The following is a 20,965-nucleotide window of genomic DNA, read 5'->3' on the forward strand; positions in this document are numbered from 1 at the left end:
GTACACCAACAGGTACACGTATATAGGGAAACCAACTTTTTCTTCATTATTCTCATGTTTTATGTATCGTCTGAGTTGTTGTCACACGAATGTTTACTCCATAACCATTTTGTATTCTATATGTCATATTTTGCCGCATTTTTTGCTTTCCCCACATCCTTCCTTTTGTCTATAGTATTATGATAATCTCCTGGAAAGACCTCTTTTTGAATAAAAGGGATCAACGAGCCCATTACCTTACCTTTAAGATAGATCAGTAAACATAGGCATAATTATGGGTGATTATTCAGATTAGTGCACACACTTTACAGTTCAAACAAGGCAATGCCGAGCATGGCATCCCCTCGTATGTAACATATTGGGGACAAATATGAACACTATAATATATATATGACACATGCAGACAATGGTAAATTGAATATGCATATTTGATACATAAACTATTTTTTTAGAAATCAACCAAAACATTCAGTAACTGGAAATACCTTTAATATTGTCTTTAGAACCAGCAGGTAAAAAATGAATAACCAATTTACTGTGTATTATGCTATTTCAAGGAGAACAAAACAAGTCCATCTGCATGACCTTGACCTTTGGCCTTGAACGTAAAAAATGTCAGATCATTACAAGGAGGAACAATATACCAAATGGGGTTAAAATCTTTTGAAGCATATTGGTTTAAGAGTGTCCACGTGCACGAGGGTGACATTGCCTTGTATTACAACTGCCACTGTGACCTTGACCTTTGAACTTAAAGGTCAATAGCGCTTAAGATATTCTTAACGAGTAACACAAACCAAGTTTTGAGCATTTTGGTTCTAGAATGTCCATAACAATTGTATCTACACGCAACGTAAACGCAGTAGGCAAGGGGATAATAAACTTAGTTTTATAAGAATTAGACAAAAAGATCGATTTCCCGCCATGCATCGTAAGCTGTACACGACGTTTTTTAGACATCGTATGGCCATCTCGCCATCATCGTAATCCATCGTGTAGCCTTCGCAATCCATCGTGTAGCCTTTGTGATCCATCGTGTAGGCTTCGGCTGAGATATGAAGCTCAAATACCCGTCTTCGGTTAACCTTCGTATGTCCATCGTTTGTTATCGTATATAATTTCGGCACCATCGTATAGACTTCGTTATTAACCGTACTTGCTTCGGTCACGTTTTGGTATTTTAACGAGATCGGGACCAACTTCGTACGAACTTACAATTTTCGCATTCGGGTGTCCATCGTATATTAAAATCGGGACAGTGTGACGCGGGCATAAAGCCCTTACGTGAGGGATTTTGCTCGGTAATTTTCATTTTGTGAAGAACTACCAAAATGTATTAATAGATTGCTGACGTAGCATGCGCACACACTCTCTTGTTATCATGTAGCTAATTAAATATGTAGACTGAAACTGCCTTTGTGTTCATCGCCTCACACCATTCCGAAACATGGTGTCAGATGTGCTAAAAGAAGCGAAGTAACGAGAAAAGACAATAGTCCGACGTCTGGACAGAACTAAATAAATCAGGGAGTACATATATATCCAAAACACTGCCCATCGCAATTGACCTCGTTCGTTTCCTTTGTCTATAAAACGGAAACAATGGAGAAACTGAGAGCCCCAGAAAGATTTAACTTAGACGCTCATGATCTTGCCGATGCATGGAAGAAATGGAAGGAAGAGTTAAATCTATATATCGATTTGGTAATGGACAGCGAGGATGAGCAAGCAAAGGTTAAACTATTTCAGTATTTAGTCGGTACGAGAGATCTACCTTACAATGGCATTCGAACAAGAACCACAAAATAGGACACTAGCAATGGTCCTACAGGCGTTTGATGGGTATTGCAATCCAAAACGAAACGAAACAGTAGAAAGATACCGATTTAATATGAGAAACCAGAATAAAGAGGAGACATTTGAAAAGTATGTCACCGAGTTGAAAATATTAGCAACAACTTGCAACTATGGAGCGCTGCAAGAGTCATTAATAAGAGACAAAATTATCTGTGGTATTCAAGATTCACACTTAAGAGAAAGATTATTAAGAGTTATAGACTTAGACCTACCGAAATGTTTACAAATTTCAAGAGCAGCAGAACTGTCTAAAGAGAGAATAAAAACATTAGAAAACCCAACTTTTTCAGACTTAGAAGTACATGGTGTCAAACATAAACAAAGAAATCCTAATTATCAACAGCCAAAGCAATATACACATAAAACTAAACCGTCTTATGCACAAAACTCTTCTGCTTGTAAATATTGCGGAAGAAAACACGAATTTAACAAGGCAAAATGTCCCGCTTTTGGGAAGGAGTGTAGGAAATGTGGTAAAGCAAATCATTTCGAAAGCATGTGCAAATCAGAACAAAAATCAAGGCAAAGGCGTCACCTAGGACACAGAGTCCGAGCAATCTCTGAAGAGTCTGAAGAAAGTAATGATTATTTTGAAATAAATACAGTAGCACTCACCAATGTAAACTCTGTTAAAGAAAAGCACAGTAGGCACATATATGCATCTATGAAAATAATAGGCAAGAATGAGAAAAGCAACTTAACAAGATTTCAATTAGACAGTGGAGCAACATGCAATATAATCACTGCAAGAACATTGAAAGAGCTTGATATTAACCAATTACAGAAAACAAGTCAAATACTGACAATGTACAACAATACCACAATAAAACCGATAGGAACATGCATTCTAAAATTGGTGAATCCAAAGAACAATGATAAGTTCAAGGCAGAATTTGTAGTAGTAAAAGATGGCACTTTGACTCCGTTGTTAGGTAGCAAAGCAGTGCAAGCTATGAATTTGGTAACTGTAAATTTTTAAAACATTAAAGCAGTGCACTTTTTAAACACCTTTCAAAAGAAACCGTTATGAAGGAATATGCAGACATATTTGAAGGGACTGGTAAATTGCAAGGAAAATATCATTTAGAATTGGACAATACTGCAAATCCTGTAGTACATCCGCCAAGAAAAGTACCTGTCGCTATTAAAGAGAAGCTTAAATCCGAATTGGAAAGACTGACAAAGTTAGAAATTATAAAACCAGTTTCAACGCCAACTCCGTGGGTTTCAAGTTTGGTTACTGTCGTAAAACCAGACAAACTTCGGATATGCATTGATCCGAAGCATTTGAACCAGCAGTTGAAAAGAAGTCATTATCCGCTACCAACTATCGATGATTTACTACCAGAACTGAGTAGAGCGAAGGTTTTTAGTGTCGTTGATGCTAAGAATGGATTTTGGCACGTAGAATTGGACGAAGAAAGCTCGTTGTTGACAACATTCAACACACCGTTCGGACGCTACAGATGGTTGCGAATGCCGTTCGGTTTATCTTCTGCACCAGAAGAATATCAAAGAAGGCAAGACCAAACAGTTGAAGGTTTGCCAGGCGTACGAAGCATAGTAGATGATATTCTTATATATGGCGAAGGCGATACAGAAGAAGAAGCCATTGATGACCACGATAGGAAATTTCGGGCTTTAATGGAACGTTGTCGGGAAAGAAACTTAAAACTTAACAAAGAAAAGTTGAAGTTAAAATTGAAGGAAGTTCGATTTATAGGACATTTAGTCACCAGCGAAGGTTTGAAGCCGGATCCAGAAAAGATTCGAGCCGTAATTGATATGCCAAAACCGACAAATGTTTCCGGAGTAAGAAGAATTATTGGATTTGTAACATATCTAAGTAAGTTCTTACCAAAACTTAGCGACATTTGCGAGCCACTTCGAAAGCTAACTTTGAAGGACTCCGAATTTTGTTGGATTGAAAATCATGATAAAGCACTTGAAGAAATCAAAAGGCTAGTGACTGCTGAGCCAGTTTTAAAATATTATGATCCTAAACTACAGCTAACAGTTCAAAGCGATGCTTCACAAACTGGACTTGGTGCTGCAGTTATGCAAGAAGACAGACCAGTTGCATATGCGAGTAGAGCTCTCACTGATACCGAAACAAGGTATGCTCAGATAGAGAAGGAACTATTATCAGTCATTTTCGGACTTGAAAAATTTCACTCGTATACATATGGTAGAACAGTAAATGTAATATCTGATCATAAACCTCTCGAATCAATCATGAAAAAGCCACTTCATGCTGCACCAAAGCGTTTACAACGTATGCTTTTACGTTTACAAAAGTACGACATAATCCTGCAATACAGACCAGGAAAGGAGATGTACTTAGCCGATACTTTAAGTAGAGCGTACTTAAAAGAGACTTCAGATTCAAGTAACACAACAGACGAAATCGAAAGTATCAACATGATAGATGAGTTGCCGATATCTGAAGAGCGAATTTCTGAACTTCAAGAACATACTAGGAAGGATCAACAAATGCAAGAACTGAAAGAAGTTATTCAGGAAGGATGGCCGAGTAACAAATGGAATGTACCATCGAATGTATCAATATATTTCGACATTCGAGATGAACTGACATTACAAAATGGTCTATTATTCAAAGGAGAGAGAGTTATTATTCCTAAATCTCTAAGAACTGTTATGATTAAAAAGATTCATTCATCACATATAGGAATAGAAGGTTGCTTACGTAGAGCACGTGAAAGTCTTTATTGGCCGGGAATGAACGCCGAAGTAAAAGATTATATACAGAGATGCGAAACATGTCGAACATTCGAACGTAAACAACAGAAAGAGACACTTATATCACACGAAATACCAAGTCGTCCATGGTCAAAAGTAGGAATCGATATAATGACATTTCAATGTAAGAACTATCTAGTGACAGTAGATTATTATTCTAACTACTGGGAAGTCGATTATCTTGAAGATACTCTTGCGCTAACAGTAATCAGAAAACTCAGAGCTCAGTTTGCAAGGCACGGTATACCCGATGTGTGTTTTACAGACAACGGTCCACAATTTGACTGTGGAGAGTTTAGAAAATTTAGCAGACTTTGGGAATTTAAACATGACACTTCTTCTCCATTGTATGCTCAAAGCAATGGAAAAGTTGAACAAACAGTACAAACAGTAAAAAGGTTAATGAAGAAATCAAAATTTGACAAAAAGGATCCATATTTAGCATTTCTTGATTTTAGAAATACACCAACCGAGGGTTTTGACAATAGTCCAGCTGAAAAACTTATGAACAGAAAGACTAGAACACTTTTACCAACGAAAGAAAGTCTTCTGAAACCGAAAGTGATTACTCCGAATAAAGTACAAACAGAATTAACAAAACAAAAACAGAAGCAACAATTCTATTACAATCAAGGAACAAAAGATTTACCGATGTTAAAGAATGGAGATGCCGTAAGAATACAACCGTCAAACTTCAACAAAGAGTGGAAGAAAGGAACTATCAAACAACAGGTCAACCTCAGATCGTACGAAGTTGATGTTGGATCGCGAACCATACGTAGAAATCGTCGTCAACTTAAACACACACTAGAAGAAGATAACAATGAACCTATAGAAATTGAAAGAGACAATTCCGACTTTGAACATGGAGAAATAAACAATCAAGACAATCTTGAAAATGCGACAGAAATCGAAAATGCGAAAGAAACACCGATTATGACACGATCAGGAAGAGTTGTAAAACCACCAGCACGATTTAAGGATTTTGTGTGTGATTAGATCACAAGTGCGCGCAGGGCATAATAATCCCTGAAGTGATCTCGTGTAAATAATGTAACATAATTATATACCCGTCTATTAGAGAAGTAGTGTTTTCAAACAATCGCTAGGATATGTTTTATGTATGCAAAACAATCATTATGACAATATCTTTGACTTTAACTTCGCATTTAGACATTAAATTTCCTAAGTGTTGAATATGATTTTATTTGGTAAAACAAATTTTATGTATGACTTTAATTGGTAAAATAACTTTTATGTAATTATTTTTATTTAAAGAAGAAGGGATGTGACAATACTATTAATATTTCAATATCAGAACTCAGTCAGAATTAATTTAGATATACCTGCACAACCAAAATGTATTAATAGATTGCTGACATAGCATGCGCACACACTCTCTTGTTATCATGTAGCTAATTAAATATGTAGACTGAAACTGCCTTTGTGTTCATCGCCTCACACCATTCCGAAACAACATTTATTTTCTAATTATTGTGCTGATTATATATGTGATTATACTTTAAACATTGTTTTGTGATATTTTTGTGTAATATGTAATATATCTGTTGTAGAAGGGTCTAAAAACAGCACAAACAACATTTTCCAAAAGACCAAAAAAGTGAAAAAGTATATTTAAACAAAACGCATTTGACTAACAGGTCGAACAACTGATGTTCTTTAACCCTGCTGACTGCCATTGACGATTGCCAAATAAAATTGATCACAAGATGTAATAACTAACTGGATCTGAATATAAATTTAATACGTCACAGAAAAAAAAAATGTTAACTTGTGGCTACGATGTATTGCCACAAACATTCGGTGTCAATATTTCTTTAGTACACCAGATCTAGATTTCGACAATATATGTCTCTTCAGTGATGTTAGGGATCGAAACGGTATTTGGAAGGCCATATAATTTACTCTCAATTTAAGATTGACTCTTGAATTTTAAGAGACAATATATAGGATGAACGGATCATATAAACCGGAGGGAAAACATGATACATGCCCAAACAAAAAAATATAAACGAGTCTAAATTGAAAACTACGTTCAAACCTATGATTGCGTTGGATAAAAACCGCAATTTTTATACGTGTGCATGTCAAACAAATTTCGTTGTAGAAGGGTCTAAAAACAGCACAAACAACATTTTCCAAAAGACCAAAAAAGTGAAAAAGTATATTTAAACAAAACGCATTTGACTAACAGGTCGAACAACTGATGTTCTTTAACCCTGCTGACTGCCATTGACGATTGCCAAATAAAATTGATCACAAGATGTAATAACTAACTGGATCTGAATATAAATTTAATACGTCACAGAAAAAAAAATGTTAACTTGTGGCTACGATGTATTGCCACAAACATTCGGTGTCAATATTTCTTTAGTACACCAGATCTAGATTTCGACAATATATGTCTCTTCAGTGATGTTAGGGATCGAAACGGTATTTGGAAGGCCATATAATTTACTCTATCGTTCATCCTATATATTGTCTCTTAAAATTCAAGAGTCAATCTTAAATTGAGAGTAAATTATATGGCCTTCCAAATACCGTTTCGATCCCTAACATCACTGAAGAGACATATATTGTCGAAATCTAGATCTGGTGTACTAAAGAAATATTGACACCGAATGTTTGTGGCAATACATCGTAGCCACAAGTTAACATTTTTTTTTTCTGTGACGTATTAAATTTATATTCAGATCCAGTTAGTTATTACATCTTGTGATCAATTTTATTTGGCAATCGTCAATGGCAGTCAGCAGGGTTAAAGAACATCAGTTGTTCGACCTGTTAGTCAAATGCGTTTTGTTTAAATATACTTTTTCACTTTTTTGGTCTTTTGGAAAATGTTGTTTGTGCTGTTTTTAGACCCTTCTACAACGAAATTTGTTTGACATGCACACGTATAAAAATTGCGGTTTTTATCCAACGCAATCATAGGTTTGAACGTAGTTTTCAATTTAGACTCGTATATATCTGTTGTATATATATATGTTGAAGAATTGAATAAAGATAAACAATAAAATTAGTTTAGATAGATTGAATATACAAACTTTATTCAAACGGACTAAGATTACTTATAAATGTCACAATTAAACCAACTCACAAGATTCTAGTTGATGACAAAATGAAAACAATGATTGGTCTTAATTGAACAATAATATATAATTATAATGTAAACTGGTTCGCTTTCATTATATATGTTTAGATTGTTTCAACGTTATTACATTTGGTATCCAACTTCAATCAGTAAATACACTAGTAATATAAGTGGTACGCATTCTGAAACCCAAGCAAAATTGCTCCTGCTACAAATGTACGATATATAAGTATGTCAATTTTAAAATTCTACATGAAATCAGTTCATAGCCGTGATCGTCTAGTCGTTCGTACTGAAAGACACAACTTTGATACCAACAGTACCAAGTTCAACCCTAGGACCGGGAATATCTTTTTTTTATTTTACTGTTTTTCTCTACCAACATATTTGTTTGAATCTGAGAGGTATATATATTTCATTTTTCATAACAAGTTGACAATTTTGTTTCTGGTTTTAGAGTCAAAGAAGTAGTTTTACAGTTGTAGCTTATCACAATTTATTCACATTAGAGACAGTTAAATGTTGATGTATATTTGGACCATTTATAATCAAAATAACAAAAAGTGATGGTATGATAGCATTATAATACTAATTCCAAAAGTAAGAATTTGCTATGATGAAAAGGCGAAGGCCTTGTACGTTAAAAGTGATAAATGTAATGTGTCCATGGGTGTTTATTTTATAAAGGGACTGTACTGATAAGTCATACTTACAATTCCTTGATTGTATGGTGTTATTTATTCTATTATATATAAAAAAAAAAAAAAAAAAGACAGAAATACAGTTTATTGACATGTATTGACAAATATACGCTTTAAGAGTGATATTAAAATATTCTTTTTGAGCGCTCGTGGTCTAGTGGTATCATGCATAGACTACAAACTTCACTGACGAAAATGTGCGCGGGTTCGAACCTTTTCATCTGTCACTCGTTTTTGAGAGGATTACATTTCGTAAGTTAAAAGCTCAAAGTTATGACATCAGTTATCTTATGGTCAGTGGATTCTTAAAAAATAATCCACTGTTAGAACAATAGACTGACGTCAGAGAAATGGGTTAATTATCAATTGATATAGATGAAAGCTTGACCTTATCATCAGAATGATTCCATTTCATCATCAATAGTACACTGAGCAAACATCATCATTAATTATATCCATATTTCATATTGATTTGTCAAATACATTATTGGCATGATATGATAAAGTTTTTGTCTTTTATATAACTGTTAAATTCAGCGTTGATTGCACGTCCACCGGTGTAATCATTACACAGCCATGTAATACTTCAATGGAAGCGAATGTGTTATCACCAGTTCATTATTACACGCTAAATGTCTCAAAATAAAGTCATCTTTGACTTATCTTATATCACTTTGTTTATACAACAGAAGTATTCTTGTGAAGTAAAAATTCTGTTCTTTCCACAACGTCTGATAACACTTGTGATATCTATAGGGATTCGTATTGCTTTCGATTTAGTGCTCAGATTTTTTGTTGTTTACTTTACCTCATTTTTTTTTGTATCAAAAAAGGTTTTGTACACGGCAAGTGCATTGTTTTAACAAGTTTCCCTCAGTTTTAGTTTGTAACCCGGATTAATTTCTTTTCTCAATCGATTTATGAATTTCGAACAGCGGTACACTACTGTTGCCTTTATTTGACATTGGAAAAGGATTTCTAATATTTAACATTTTAAAAGTCTTCCTCGTATCTTGACGTACATGAGGTCCGGATTAAAAACAAAATATAACGGCAAAATTTACGAAAAAGCTATAAAAATGAGAACTTTTAATGTTTACCTTGCAACATTGCAACTGCATATGGAGTATATACCTCCCAGTTGATACAATATTCCAGCGCTTACATTCCTTATCATGATTCATTGAAAGAAGGTTGCTGCTAACAAGGAAGCGATTAAACCAAGAGTTCAAAGTGGTGAAATTGAACTCGATTATAATTGGATGGCATTACGAGTCGGTTGATCGTTATCAAAATGTCTGTGTCACAGATGATAACGGATAAGTTTCAGTTCTCGAAACAAAAGTTCCGTCCCCTTGTAGACTTATAACCGGATTTGTCTTACATCATGGGGCATAACAAAAGCCACGAGTGGAGCAGGAACTGACTACCCTTCTGGCGGACGCGAGATCATCCGGTTTTGTGTGGGTTCGTTTTACTCAGTTTTTAGTTTTCTGTGTTGTGTTTTTGTACTATTCTTTTTTTTTTTTTTTATTTGCCATGCATTGTCATAAAATTGAGAATGGGAATGGGGAATGTGTCAAAGAGACAACAACCCGACCAAATAAAAAAACAACAGCAGAAGGTCACCAACAGGTCTTCAATGTAGCGAGAAATTCCCGCACCCGGAGGCGTCCTACAGCTGGCCCCTAAACAAATATATACTAGTTCAGTGATAATGAACGCCATACTAATTTCCAAATTGTACACAAGAAACTAAAATTAAAATAATACAAGACTAACAAAGGCCAGAGGCTCCTGACTTGGGACAGGCGCAAAAATGCGGCGGGGTTAAACATGTTTGTGAGATCTTAACCCTCCCCCTATACTTCTAACCAATGTAGAAAAGTAAATGCATAACAATACGCACATTAAAATTCAGTTCAAGAGAAGTCCGAGTCTGATGTCAGAAGATGTACCCAAAGAAAATAAACAAAATGACAATAATACATAAATAACAACAGACTACTAGCAGTTAACTGACATGCCAGCTCCAGACTTCAATTAAACTGACTGAAAGATTATGATTTCATCATATGAACATCAGGCACAATCCTTCCCGTTAGGGGTTTAGTATCATACCATCATAACATATATGAGAAGAACATAACCCGTGTCATGCCAACAACTGTTTTTAGAATAAATGTGTTTAGTTCCGACGCATAACCTTATCAGTGACTCAATATTAACGCCAAAATATGCAATCTTTAATGACTTGACAACAGTATCGTAATTATATCCCTTCTTAATAAGTCTATTCAAAGGTTTTGTAAGTTTCTGAGGTGAATACTGACACCTTTGTGCTTTATACAGAATATTTCCATAAAAAAAATGGATGTGAAATACCTGAACGTATAAGAAGTCTTGTTTTGTCTCAGTTTGTTTTCGACTTGAGTTTGAATATCCTTTTGGAATTTTGCCTCTCTTTAACAAAATTGGTTAGGTACTATATTTGGCTGATAAACATATGTCTTTATATACATTTCAATATTATAAAATTTAATTTACCATTATTCATAGACATGTTTTTTTAGATAAGTTTTATAATGTAAACTAGAATTGTTAAAATGACTTAAAATACGGTTTGATACTTTGTTTATCAGGATAAACCGCATGCATTCAAATTTATTAAATGGATCACGTTATCTTCATTGCATTGAATATCAATTACTTGATCAACGGGTCAATCTTAACGTCAAATTGTATGGCTTTAGTTTATGTAACCACGTGAAGAAGAAAAACACAGAATAATACAGTTTCACAAGGCAATGAAATGAGAACATTTATTTTGTTTCTATGAACAACAGTTACCATGGCAACAGGACACGAAGTTGGAAAATTCAAGTTTTTGCATTGTTCTGATGTGCAAGAGTTACAACCCAACAGACAATAGAAGATCAAATCCCATGATTTTAGAGCAACAGCACATGGCTGCTATGTAAATGTAAACAAATACTATGATACATTATAATGCAGCTTATATTAGCATTACTGTGGTATTAAATGAGCAAAATAAATTAGTCAGAAGTTAGCAAAAATCACCAAATATTTTTTTTTTTAAATATCGATTCATAGATAACAGTCGTGCAAGTAAATGGATAAAAAGACTTTGTCACCTTTTCCTCAATAAATGATTTAAGTTGATGAAGCATAATGATAATGCATTATATATTTCAGTTGTCATAGTAACATAACCAAAAAATTATGAAATTATAACTTTTTCAAAGGTTTTTCAACTTTCTTTATTTTGAATGCCTCAATAATCAAGCAAACATATAACTGTTATATTTACAAATATGTAAATAGTTAACTCCTCTGATTCAGTCAAGTATTGATTGATAGTCATAGCATTATTAGAGTTCACTTTGTTCTCAGTCAAAATTGTCAATCCTTCCATATTGAAAAGTACATGTTGCTCCCAGTCAGATATATCATATTACTAATAGTGGCAATTCTTTTCTTTTAAAATCTTTGGTTTCTGGTTATCTGTTTCCCTCTCTAATTTCTTATTCATACTTTTCCAAACTCTCTGAGTAAACTTTCCTGGGGAATATTTTGATGCTGCATTTACCTGAAATATAAATTATTTGTAATGAAAAGGTGTAATATATACAAATAAACTACTAAATCAATATATTATTTTAGTGAGTGCAAAATTAATCCAATCATGCATTACAACATCAATTTAAAAAGATTGTATTATACCTGACTAACAAAGGTACTCCTTAAGCGTTTTATAATATGATATATGGCCAGGTTTTTGAAGTGATTGCAATAATTAGGTCAGCTGATGGGTATGCATTTTATATTGCTTCTGCATATGATGGACATCCTTTTGAGTGGTTTTTGTTTTGTGTACAATGACACTTTGGCATGCAATAATTGACAATATATATGCTATAGGCAGCATTATAGTGTCCAATGCAAATTCAAGGTCTACATGTATATTTAATAGGTGTGACCTTTACTGTCTACCTTAAATCAATACAGTTGAACTGTTCTTTTTGGTATAAATTTGCATATATGCAGCATGCGACCAAGTTTGTGATAAACATAAGTTATCTACATCACAAAGTTATCTTCATTGTCATAATTGTGGCACATAAGAACCAGTGGCAGTCTTGACTATATACTTTGTATTTAAGATATAAAATACAGTACAAATCAATAGTGTAAAATGTGATCACTGTGACCTTCTTTTGTCTGGAAGCTGAGTTACTAACTGAGACTCTGAGAGTATATATAAGTTTGCATGATCTGACACCTTTTAGTTGCTGAGATATACATTTGTTGTATATGAAATTGGATTTTTAATGTTACCAAAGTCAGTGAAGTGGAAAATGTAGGTCAGTGAGATCTGTGTACAAATTTACATGATCCTACATTTTATAGTTGAGTGGACTAAATATATTGTCCAAACAAAAAAATGTTGTAAATGCCTGAAAAACACCATTATCAGATTAAAAAGTCTCAAATGAAACCTAAGTTTTTTCTCAAAGGTAACTACATGTAATTATCCTAAAATGTATGTATTTACCATTGACAGCTATCCTTCATTTTTCTGAAAAACTGCTGCTAATAACCTGCTGTTAAATGATGACAATGAGACCTACAATTGATAACAAATATAACAAAAATTAAATAAACAAATGTGCATGCAGTGTTCAAATACTATAGCTAAAACATATTCATTTAAAATTAACTGGAAACTCAGTCTGTTAACAATGAAATTTGTAATAATAGTATGTATAAAGGCTTTCAAAACTAAATAGGTTACCTTAAATTTGTTGAAATTATACATTAATCTGTTAATATAGATTTCATTTAATAAATTTGAATGTAATAATTCTAGTTCAATATTTTTGTTGAAACAAATTCTGTCATGTTCTATACATGAAAGTCTTCAAGTATATATAACAATGCTTTACCACAAAATTGTTTTCGAAATATTGACCCTAAACTTGAAATTATTACCAAGATCTGTTAATTCACTTTTATGACTGCTTACATGCATGTAAGTGCAAATATGAATATAATTATGGTCCTCATTATACTTTATATCTACCTATCAAAAAAATACTTTGAAATTACACATGTATATGACTAAAGGTTTTAATTACCTTCCAATTATTCATTAAATTAACCATGTTTAAAACTGTTTCTTCTTTTGCTGAGTTTTGAATTTATTTACAGGATTCTTTTGCAACTGCAAATATTTTCTTTCCAGTTTCATTCTCCTTTTTCTTTAAGTATGTCTGATGAATTCACAAAAAGTACATTCAATCCATTAAGAAAATTGTTGAAATGTGTGGCACAAATTCCTACATGTATCATTCCTGAAAAATATGATATGAAATGTCAGTCTGCACCTGTATTGGTTAATTAGACAAACTATAAACTATTCAGACTTGAGTTCATAATTTTATTTGGGATATTCAATTATTTTTTCAATTTATATTTATATAATATGATTGTGAATTCATGTTTACTTTTATTCTTATACATATACAATGTAGATCACAGACTCATATTCATGTCTAATAATGTGGAATGAGGGTGGGTGCCCCCCTTCTTAATTTTCTTTTTTGCTTTTATAGATTATCCTGCATACACATCATTCTAGGTGTTTTTAAATTACTACATATGTAAGTTATGACTATCAGACCACTTGGTCTCTGATCACATGCAAAAGATGACTTAATATGAAAATTCTGATTATAAAATAAAGAAAACTAATAATATTTTAAGTTTGTAAAACATTATTTTTGTGAATGAATCATTGTGATTGCATTTGTTTACTTTTTCAATTCTAATTTTATTTATGGTTATATAATTGCTACCAAATAAGTATTTACAAATTAATCCCTCCCTTTTGAATGCAAAACTAAAAAGCCCCTTATGTATAGATGCCTTTGTGTTCATTGCAAAAATGATAAATAACTTCCAGGGGCAAAATTCCAAAAAAATTACTAAGTTCAGCTTCATAAAAAATTTGGGCAGCACTTCCCCTCAAAATAAAGCTTTTTACCCTCAAACCACATAAACCCCAGACCATAATAGAGGGGTATTGAAGAAAGAAAAAGAGAGGTGTGGGGCAGGTTCATTTATTCAAGACATGAAACCATACACCTTCTCCACCCAGTAAAATGTTTAAAGAGAATATATAATAAGGAGAAAATTGAACTCTTACCATGTACAGCTTTTGAATTGATAACAAATTCACCAGTCCTATGTTTTCCCTCGTTCCTACACTGTTAAACGTGTATGATATGCAGGTTACATGCACTGCAGCTACAACGATATGGTATGGACAAAATGCCCTCCTGGTTCAAGCTTTGAAGTTCGTATTTCCGTTCACAGACAGTATTCGCAGGGGATTTACTCTTAACGAACATATTCTGTGGTAGGTGATCAGCCAGAGCTACATTTTTGTAGCCGTCGACCTTCTTTCCAGGTTTCGTCATACGAAAGATCACTGTGATCGGATGCCGAATTTCTCCAACTTCCAGTTCCGAAAACTTATATCATATGACCTGATAAGTTGAGAATCATTCAATACTGTGTGAACTTTCAGGCTGAAGCTATTCATATTCTTTATTTTAAAAGAACGCATGTATTTATCCTTTATGATAAACCTTCCTTTCTTCTGAGCGATGAGCTGTAACTTAGAAGTTGTTTACACACGTTGTCAACAGACGACATCGGAACTGTTACCGTGACCTAGATATACAGGCGATATATCATATTTTTTTTAACGGGAACCAGTTTTACATCAGTAAAACGTTGTTATCTCCCTTAGTGTCGGGAGCTACCTTAATACGTCGTGATTTGGTAAAAAAGACATTTTACAACCAAATGTGAATATGGTCATATATGGCATTTAGAAAATCTTACCTATTGAATATTTTAGCGTTTGACTTTATGATTTTCTTAATCCAAGAGTGAAAGCATACCTTACTTAAACTTTATTTTAATGAAGGCTTGAACACAGAAATAAACAACTATAGGTTTGCGTTCGGCCGTCAACAATGAGTAAAACCAATACCGCATAATCAACCTAAAAAAACAAATATAAAACAATTCAAACGAGAAATTTTAAATCTGACGGTCAAATGAATGTGCAAAATAACGTAAGACGTTTCAAAAACATTTTTAGTGAAATAGAAAGAATTTGAAATTTTTTATTTCTCTTTATTTCTTTAAAATTCATAGTAATTTGTACACAAAAAACTATTGAAAAGTGATGATATGCAGCAAATTTATCAAGTAAGCTAATTATCTTTGGCAGTTTTAAAAATATTTATAAAAAACATTTGAATAGTTCTAAAAACACGTATTGTTATTATATAAAAATCTTTTGAAATATTTTTGTTGGCATTCAAACAATAGGTAACATATACGAGGAAGACACAAAAAGAATGTACACCGCCATGGCATTTCCAGGCTTATGGAGGTAAAACGTCATTTGTGAAAAACACCGTTAACTATTATAAAATATTATAGAATCTACATTTTAGATTGATAAAAATATTCAAAGGTATCTGCTCTATAGATTTTTATAAATGAACCGTATCAGATGCATATATGAGAACAACTTCAGAGAAACTGTTACGCGTCGCATATTATGTATAGAGAGAGACATGCATGATAAATCTAAATTAAACGACAAATTAAATTCATTTTTTTTTTTTTAAACTTACTTTGATCAATTTTAAATTTACTTCATTTCAACAAGTTTATGTTACTTTTTCTGAAACAGAACAAAGAACTGTTTGTATTGTAGTACATTTTATTCGTTTGAAATTTTGTCTCAAATACGCTGTTGAAGATTACTAAGTGTCAATGAAATACAATAGTTTTGTATTTTATAAATTAGTGTCTTTGATAATAAAAGTCGCCATCGAACAGGCTCATTGTCATGCCGATATTCGAAATGAGTCGTATCAATGTTATCTCAACACATTGTCATAATAACATGACAGGTATTTTTGTCATCTGAATGTTGCACACAACTAAACAAGAAGCAAATTTGAAACAATATACCCTCATAGGCCTGGAAGTGGCTAGTCACACAAAGTAAACTGCGTTTTTCTCACAATGACGTCACGTCTACCGCCAAAAGCCTGGTTATCATGGTTATGTCGTTGCGGGTCACACATATTATATACAGCAACAAACGACAACGGCTGAATTATATTTATTGATACGAAAATATTTTCATTGTATTGTCATAATCGAACACCCACAAAAAGCCACACTCATCAGTAGTTATACGAGAAGTTCTACGTATAATGTTATCACCATTTCGATTATTTAGCAAGTTTCGTTGAAAAACACCGTTCTCAGATAAAATATCAATTTTGTCGTTTTCATAATCCGCCACTAAGATATGTCCATAATTATCTACAGTTATACCTCGAAATCCTGCATTGAGTCGCGTAAATGTGTCTAGAATTATTCCATGATTATCAGTAATTATAACAGAATTGTTTCGCCAAGACATAACAAGATTTGAGTTCTTTGTTTCTACCATCATAATATCTGTATTTCTACTGGTAAAAAAATCAGTTTTCTGCAATTTATTTTTGGGATCTTTGATTTCCGTTTTGTTTTTAACACCTTCGTCTTCAGAAACCTCATAGATTACCTTTTCTTCTTTATTATACACGAGCAAATTCCCGTTTTGGACAAAACAGCCAACCGCTCCATTTTGAAATGAAACTTTGAACCCTTCTTGATATTTCATGTTTAATCTCCTTACTGCAGACTTTCCAGTCCAGAACCATAATTCATCTGCAGACTTTCTGAGCATTCTTTTGCTCTCGTTCGGTGGTGCATAAGTAGAACGCTTTGTTCCATCGTGATTATAGAGACAGGCTGATTTCCCATCGAATATCCACGCATTATCATTATTTGCGGCAACAACATCTTTGATTTGATTTTTAAGTTGAAAACTGTGTACCTTTTCAGTTTGAGGGAACAGTTTGGGAATAGGCAGTTGTGTATAATATGCAGGTGTTAAAACATCTTCTTTCGAAGAAGTATTAACCTTTCCAAGCAGATTTTCTACGGTTGCTTCAGTGAATTCTTTACATTCGTAATTTAACTCATGCAAAGTCAAAGGATCCAAAGTTTTGTTCAGAACTTTATCAAGATGAGAACCGACGGTAAAAAAATCATCCATGAACACTTTATCTGAAGACCTTGTGACGAAATCCTCGGATGTCTTGATGAGACCTGCTAATGACAATTGTTCAGTTTCTATCTCATTCAAGTATGTGTCAATCTCTTTAATATCTTTCCTTTTAATATTGTCAATTGAAGCCAAACTTTTGTTCGTCAAAACATCAACAGTATTACAAAATACATCTTTCATACTTGAAGTGTGTGCTAAAATTTCTTTCTTCACCATGTCTAGGTGTTTGTAATAGTTGTTTTCTTTTTGTTTGACTAACTCTTCGGTGTTTCCGAGAACAGATATTCTCGATTTCAAGCTTCTTGTTCTAGCCAGAAGAATTTTCTTCCTAGTCTGAATCAACAGATCCAGGTTCTGGAATTCATGCATATGATGTAACTTTTCTGAGCACTCGCTACACAACATAACATTACAAGGTTTACAAAATAAAGTCAACTCTTTTCTATGTTCATCGCATTCGTTTACTGAATTTTCCTTATGTTCTAGTAATTGATCTAAATTCAAGTTCTCAAGCGAGTGGTTTTTCGAAGTTTTTATTTTCTTATGGTAGTCGCGACAGTTCAAGCATAAAGTTATCTTACAGTCGAGACATTTCGATACGGCAGTATTTTCATCAGAACAAAATTCGCAAATGTCCGTTAAGTTTTTGTCATCGTGAGATAGTTCAATATGGAAAGGATAAGTTTTTAAACCACTCACCCCTTTTTCTGGCATGGAATTTTTTGTCCTACATAACGGACAAGTCAGATAATTATCATGAATATACACTTGTTCGAGACATGGTGTGCAAAACGTATGAAAACAGTCTAAAAGCCGCGGTTCTGTGTAGGCAGACAAACAAATCCCACATTTTGATTCAATTTCAGAATAGTTTCCATGCGCCATTTAAATTTCACCGACCCTTGCAGCTTAGTCATCAATCTTTGCAGCTTAGCAACAATAACAAACAAGGAAGTTCAAAATGCTTTATTTTTACAAGTAAAAGCTTTTCAAAAAGCTTGTTTGACCTAACATTTAATCAATTTGAGTAAATTGGTGTTTAATAGCTTTTTGTCAATGTGAAAACATCCCAGCGGATCAGATAACCAAATATATTACCACTGGTAAATGCTTGAAAAAGAAATACGGTTTTGCATATGGTAAGTTAATTATATTGCAATATTATAAGAAGAAAAAATTATATCAAACTGTAATCAAAATATGTGCAATTTTTTCGACAATGTTAATCACCTGCTGACCTGCTACGTAAATGTGACTATTTCGTCTTTCATATAAGGGGTATGGAAGAATTCTCGGATGTTATTTTTGTCATGTAGTTATACATGCCTGAATATGTTTTGTGATATATCACATACCTGTAATCAAACAAACACTATGCATTGGTTATTGTGCTTGAATTTCTTAAAGAGCAATACCCCTGCTTTTATTAAGACTAGATGCATGAAATTGTCCAATAACTTGATTATTGATTTCAATACAAAATGATGATATAAAAACTACAAGATTAAATCTATTATATTTGCATTGTCATATAGAGTATAAGGGAAACGTTGAACTACAAAAAAGCATGAAGTTATCAACGAAAATATAATGACAACGGTTCTTCATAAATATAAAATGTATTGGGTACTATGTTATGATAGTTTAGGGGATAGCATTTATTCTCTGTGCTTTTTTTACATGAGTCCCCTTCATTGTGTATGACTAATGTAATAATCTTAAAATGTTTCATTAGTAAACTTCGGTCATAGAAATTTAAATATCAGGAAAATAGTTTCTGTGTATTGTTTTGACTCCTTCGGCTTTGACAGTTGCTGAATGGAAGTTTACGCTTAGATGAAAATATGGATTGTGTTCGGTGCAACACATTTAACATGTTTAGTGTTCAATACTTAGTTAAAAGAGAATAAAATCAAATGATGCACACAATTCAGATTTTGCTGCATATTTTCCCATGACATAGAGATTTAAGACACAACTGAAACAAATTACTACATATCATAATCTAGAAATTAAATATATAATTTTTAAATAAAAGTGCATCTTACATATATACCTATGTGTGACTAGTTTTCTGACACAGACATCGTTGGAATATTTCATTTTGTCCATCTTTTGTTTAGAGAGCTATTGAACCAACGATCGTCTTAAGGATGTTTAGTGAAGTGATTATCTGTGTCAAAGATGATCACGAAAAATATTTCACTGGTCATTGTAAATTATCAAAGACAGATTGTCACTTGATATGACAATCGATTGGTGTTATCAATGAAGAAAGAACAGGTTATTGTTGAGGAGCATATAAATCAATCTCGGTTTTGTTGCTAAATATTTTGTTATACTATGTATGTACCAGTTTGGAGACTTTTTGTATGTTCTCTCCTTTGTATATTTGTTTACTCTTTTTCTTTTGCTTAAGCCTTTTTTTATTATTGCTTGATATCTTTTCCACTATTTATCATGACTTTAACTGTGCATGAATTCAGTTGTTTTTTCATAAACAATTACTCTTATAGTGGCATAACACTTCGCTTGAATGCTAAAAATCTCTATATGTTCAACCAAATTTTTCAAAGTTCACATCTTTCTGAATAGTTTACCTTAAGTTTAACCTCATAGAAACCAAGCATATCCTAAATCTTACATATATCACTTTTCTACATGCTAAGTTTCAACCTTAGTTTAAAGACTTATAAGAAAAATCTTACTTTTAGAACACACCTCTACAAAAATAACCCCTGGTTTTGGAAATTTTTAATCAGTACACTATGGAGCGCATTAATCCTGTAAGACCAGTAAAGTTTGGCTGATAATATTATCAAAGTATTACTCTTTCACTAAAAGTTTCATCTGTGCAAATTTGGTGGTTAGTTTATAACAATGACATCAAAAGCACTATTTTGTGTCAGAGTAGGGCTGCTTTTGCGTTCTAAATTGAAGAGAATTATTGGTGGTCTATTACTTATATCTACCATATTACCAAAGATAAATGCGGTTTTGAAGCTTTACTTCCATTGTACGATTAAACTGAGGCATAAATTCTTTTTTAGAATAGTCAATTAAACTTTTGTCATTATTAGATGAGGTAGTGTTAAACTTAATATCTCCTTATAATTCTCATGTTATTATTATGAAATATCCTAGTTAAATAGTTGGTATGGTTTCTTTGCAGCATACCGGTATTTAAAAGATTCGAATATTAGACAATTGTCCTCCGTATTCAAGTATATTAGCTTTCATAATATACTAGTATTCATTTCATTTATAAGAAGAAGCGTTGTTATTTTAGCACGTTGG

General features: G+C 33.0%; 2 protein-coding genes and 1 long non-coding RNA gene across 4 annotated transcripts; 1 reads left to right on the top strand and 2 right to left on the bottom strand.

The window, feature by feature from the left end:
* Positions 1 to 2,883: 2,883 nt before the first annotated feature.
* Positions 2,884 to 5,616, top strand: LOC134726381 (uncharacterized protein K02A2.6-like). The gene has a single exon (XM_063590780.1). The coding sequence runs from the start codon at positions 2,884 to 2,886 to the stop codon at positions 5,614 to 5,616; it is 2,733 nt and encodes a 910-aa protein (XP_063446850.1).
* A 5,673-nt stretch (positions 5,617 to 11,289) lies between these two features.
* Positions 11,290 to 15,190, bottom strand: LOC134725026 (uncharacterized). 2 transcript variants are annotated; one of them, XR_010108512.1, is made up of 4 exons: positions 14,663 to 15,190; positions 13,593 to 13,808; positions 13,010 to 13,081; positions 11,290 to 12,043 (listed from the first exon to the last, which is right to left on the bottom strand). It is a non-coding gene; the product is annotated as an uncharacterized LOC134725026 (long non-coding RNA). The 2 variants fall into 2 exon arrangements; XR_010108511.1 differs by lacking the exon at positions 11,290 to 12,043 and having other exon boundaries at positions 12,127 to 13,081.
* Positions 15,191 to 16,262: 1,072 nt separating this feature from the next.
* Positions 16,263 to 18,584, bottom strand: LOC134725027 (E3 ubiquitin-protein ligase TRIM33-like). The gene has a single exon (XM_063588508.1). The coding sequence runs from the start codon at positions 18,551 to 18,553 to the stop codon at positions 16,670 to 16,672; it is 1,884 nt and encodes a 627-aa protein (XP_063444578.1). The 5' UTR covers positions 18,554 to 18,584; the 3' UTR covers positions 16,263 to 16,669.
* Between the last annotated feature and the right edge of the window lie 2,381 nt (positions 18,585 to 20,965).

This window comes from Mytilus trossulus, chromosome 7 (assembly GCF_036588685.1).
Source record: "Mytilus trossulus isolate FHL-02 chromosome 7, PNRI_Mtr1.1.1.hap1, whole genome shotgun sequence".
Taxonomy (NCBI): Eukaryota; Metazoa; Mollusca; class Bivalvia; order Mytilida; family Mytilidae; genus Mytilus; species Mytilus trossulus.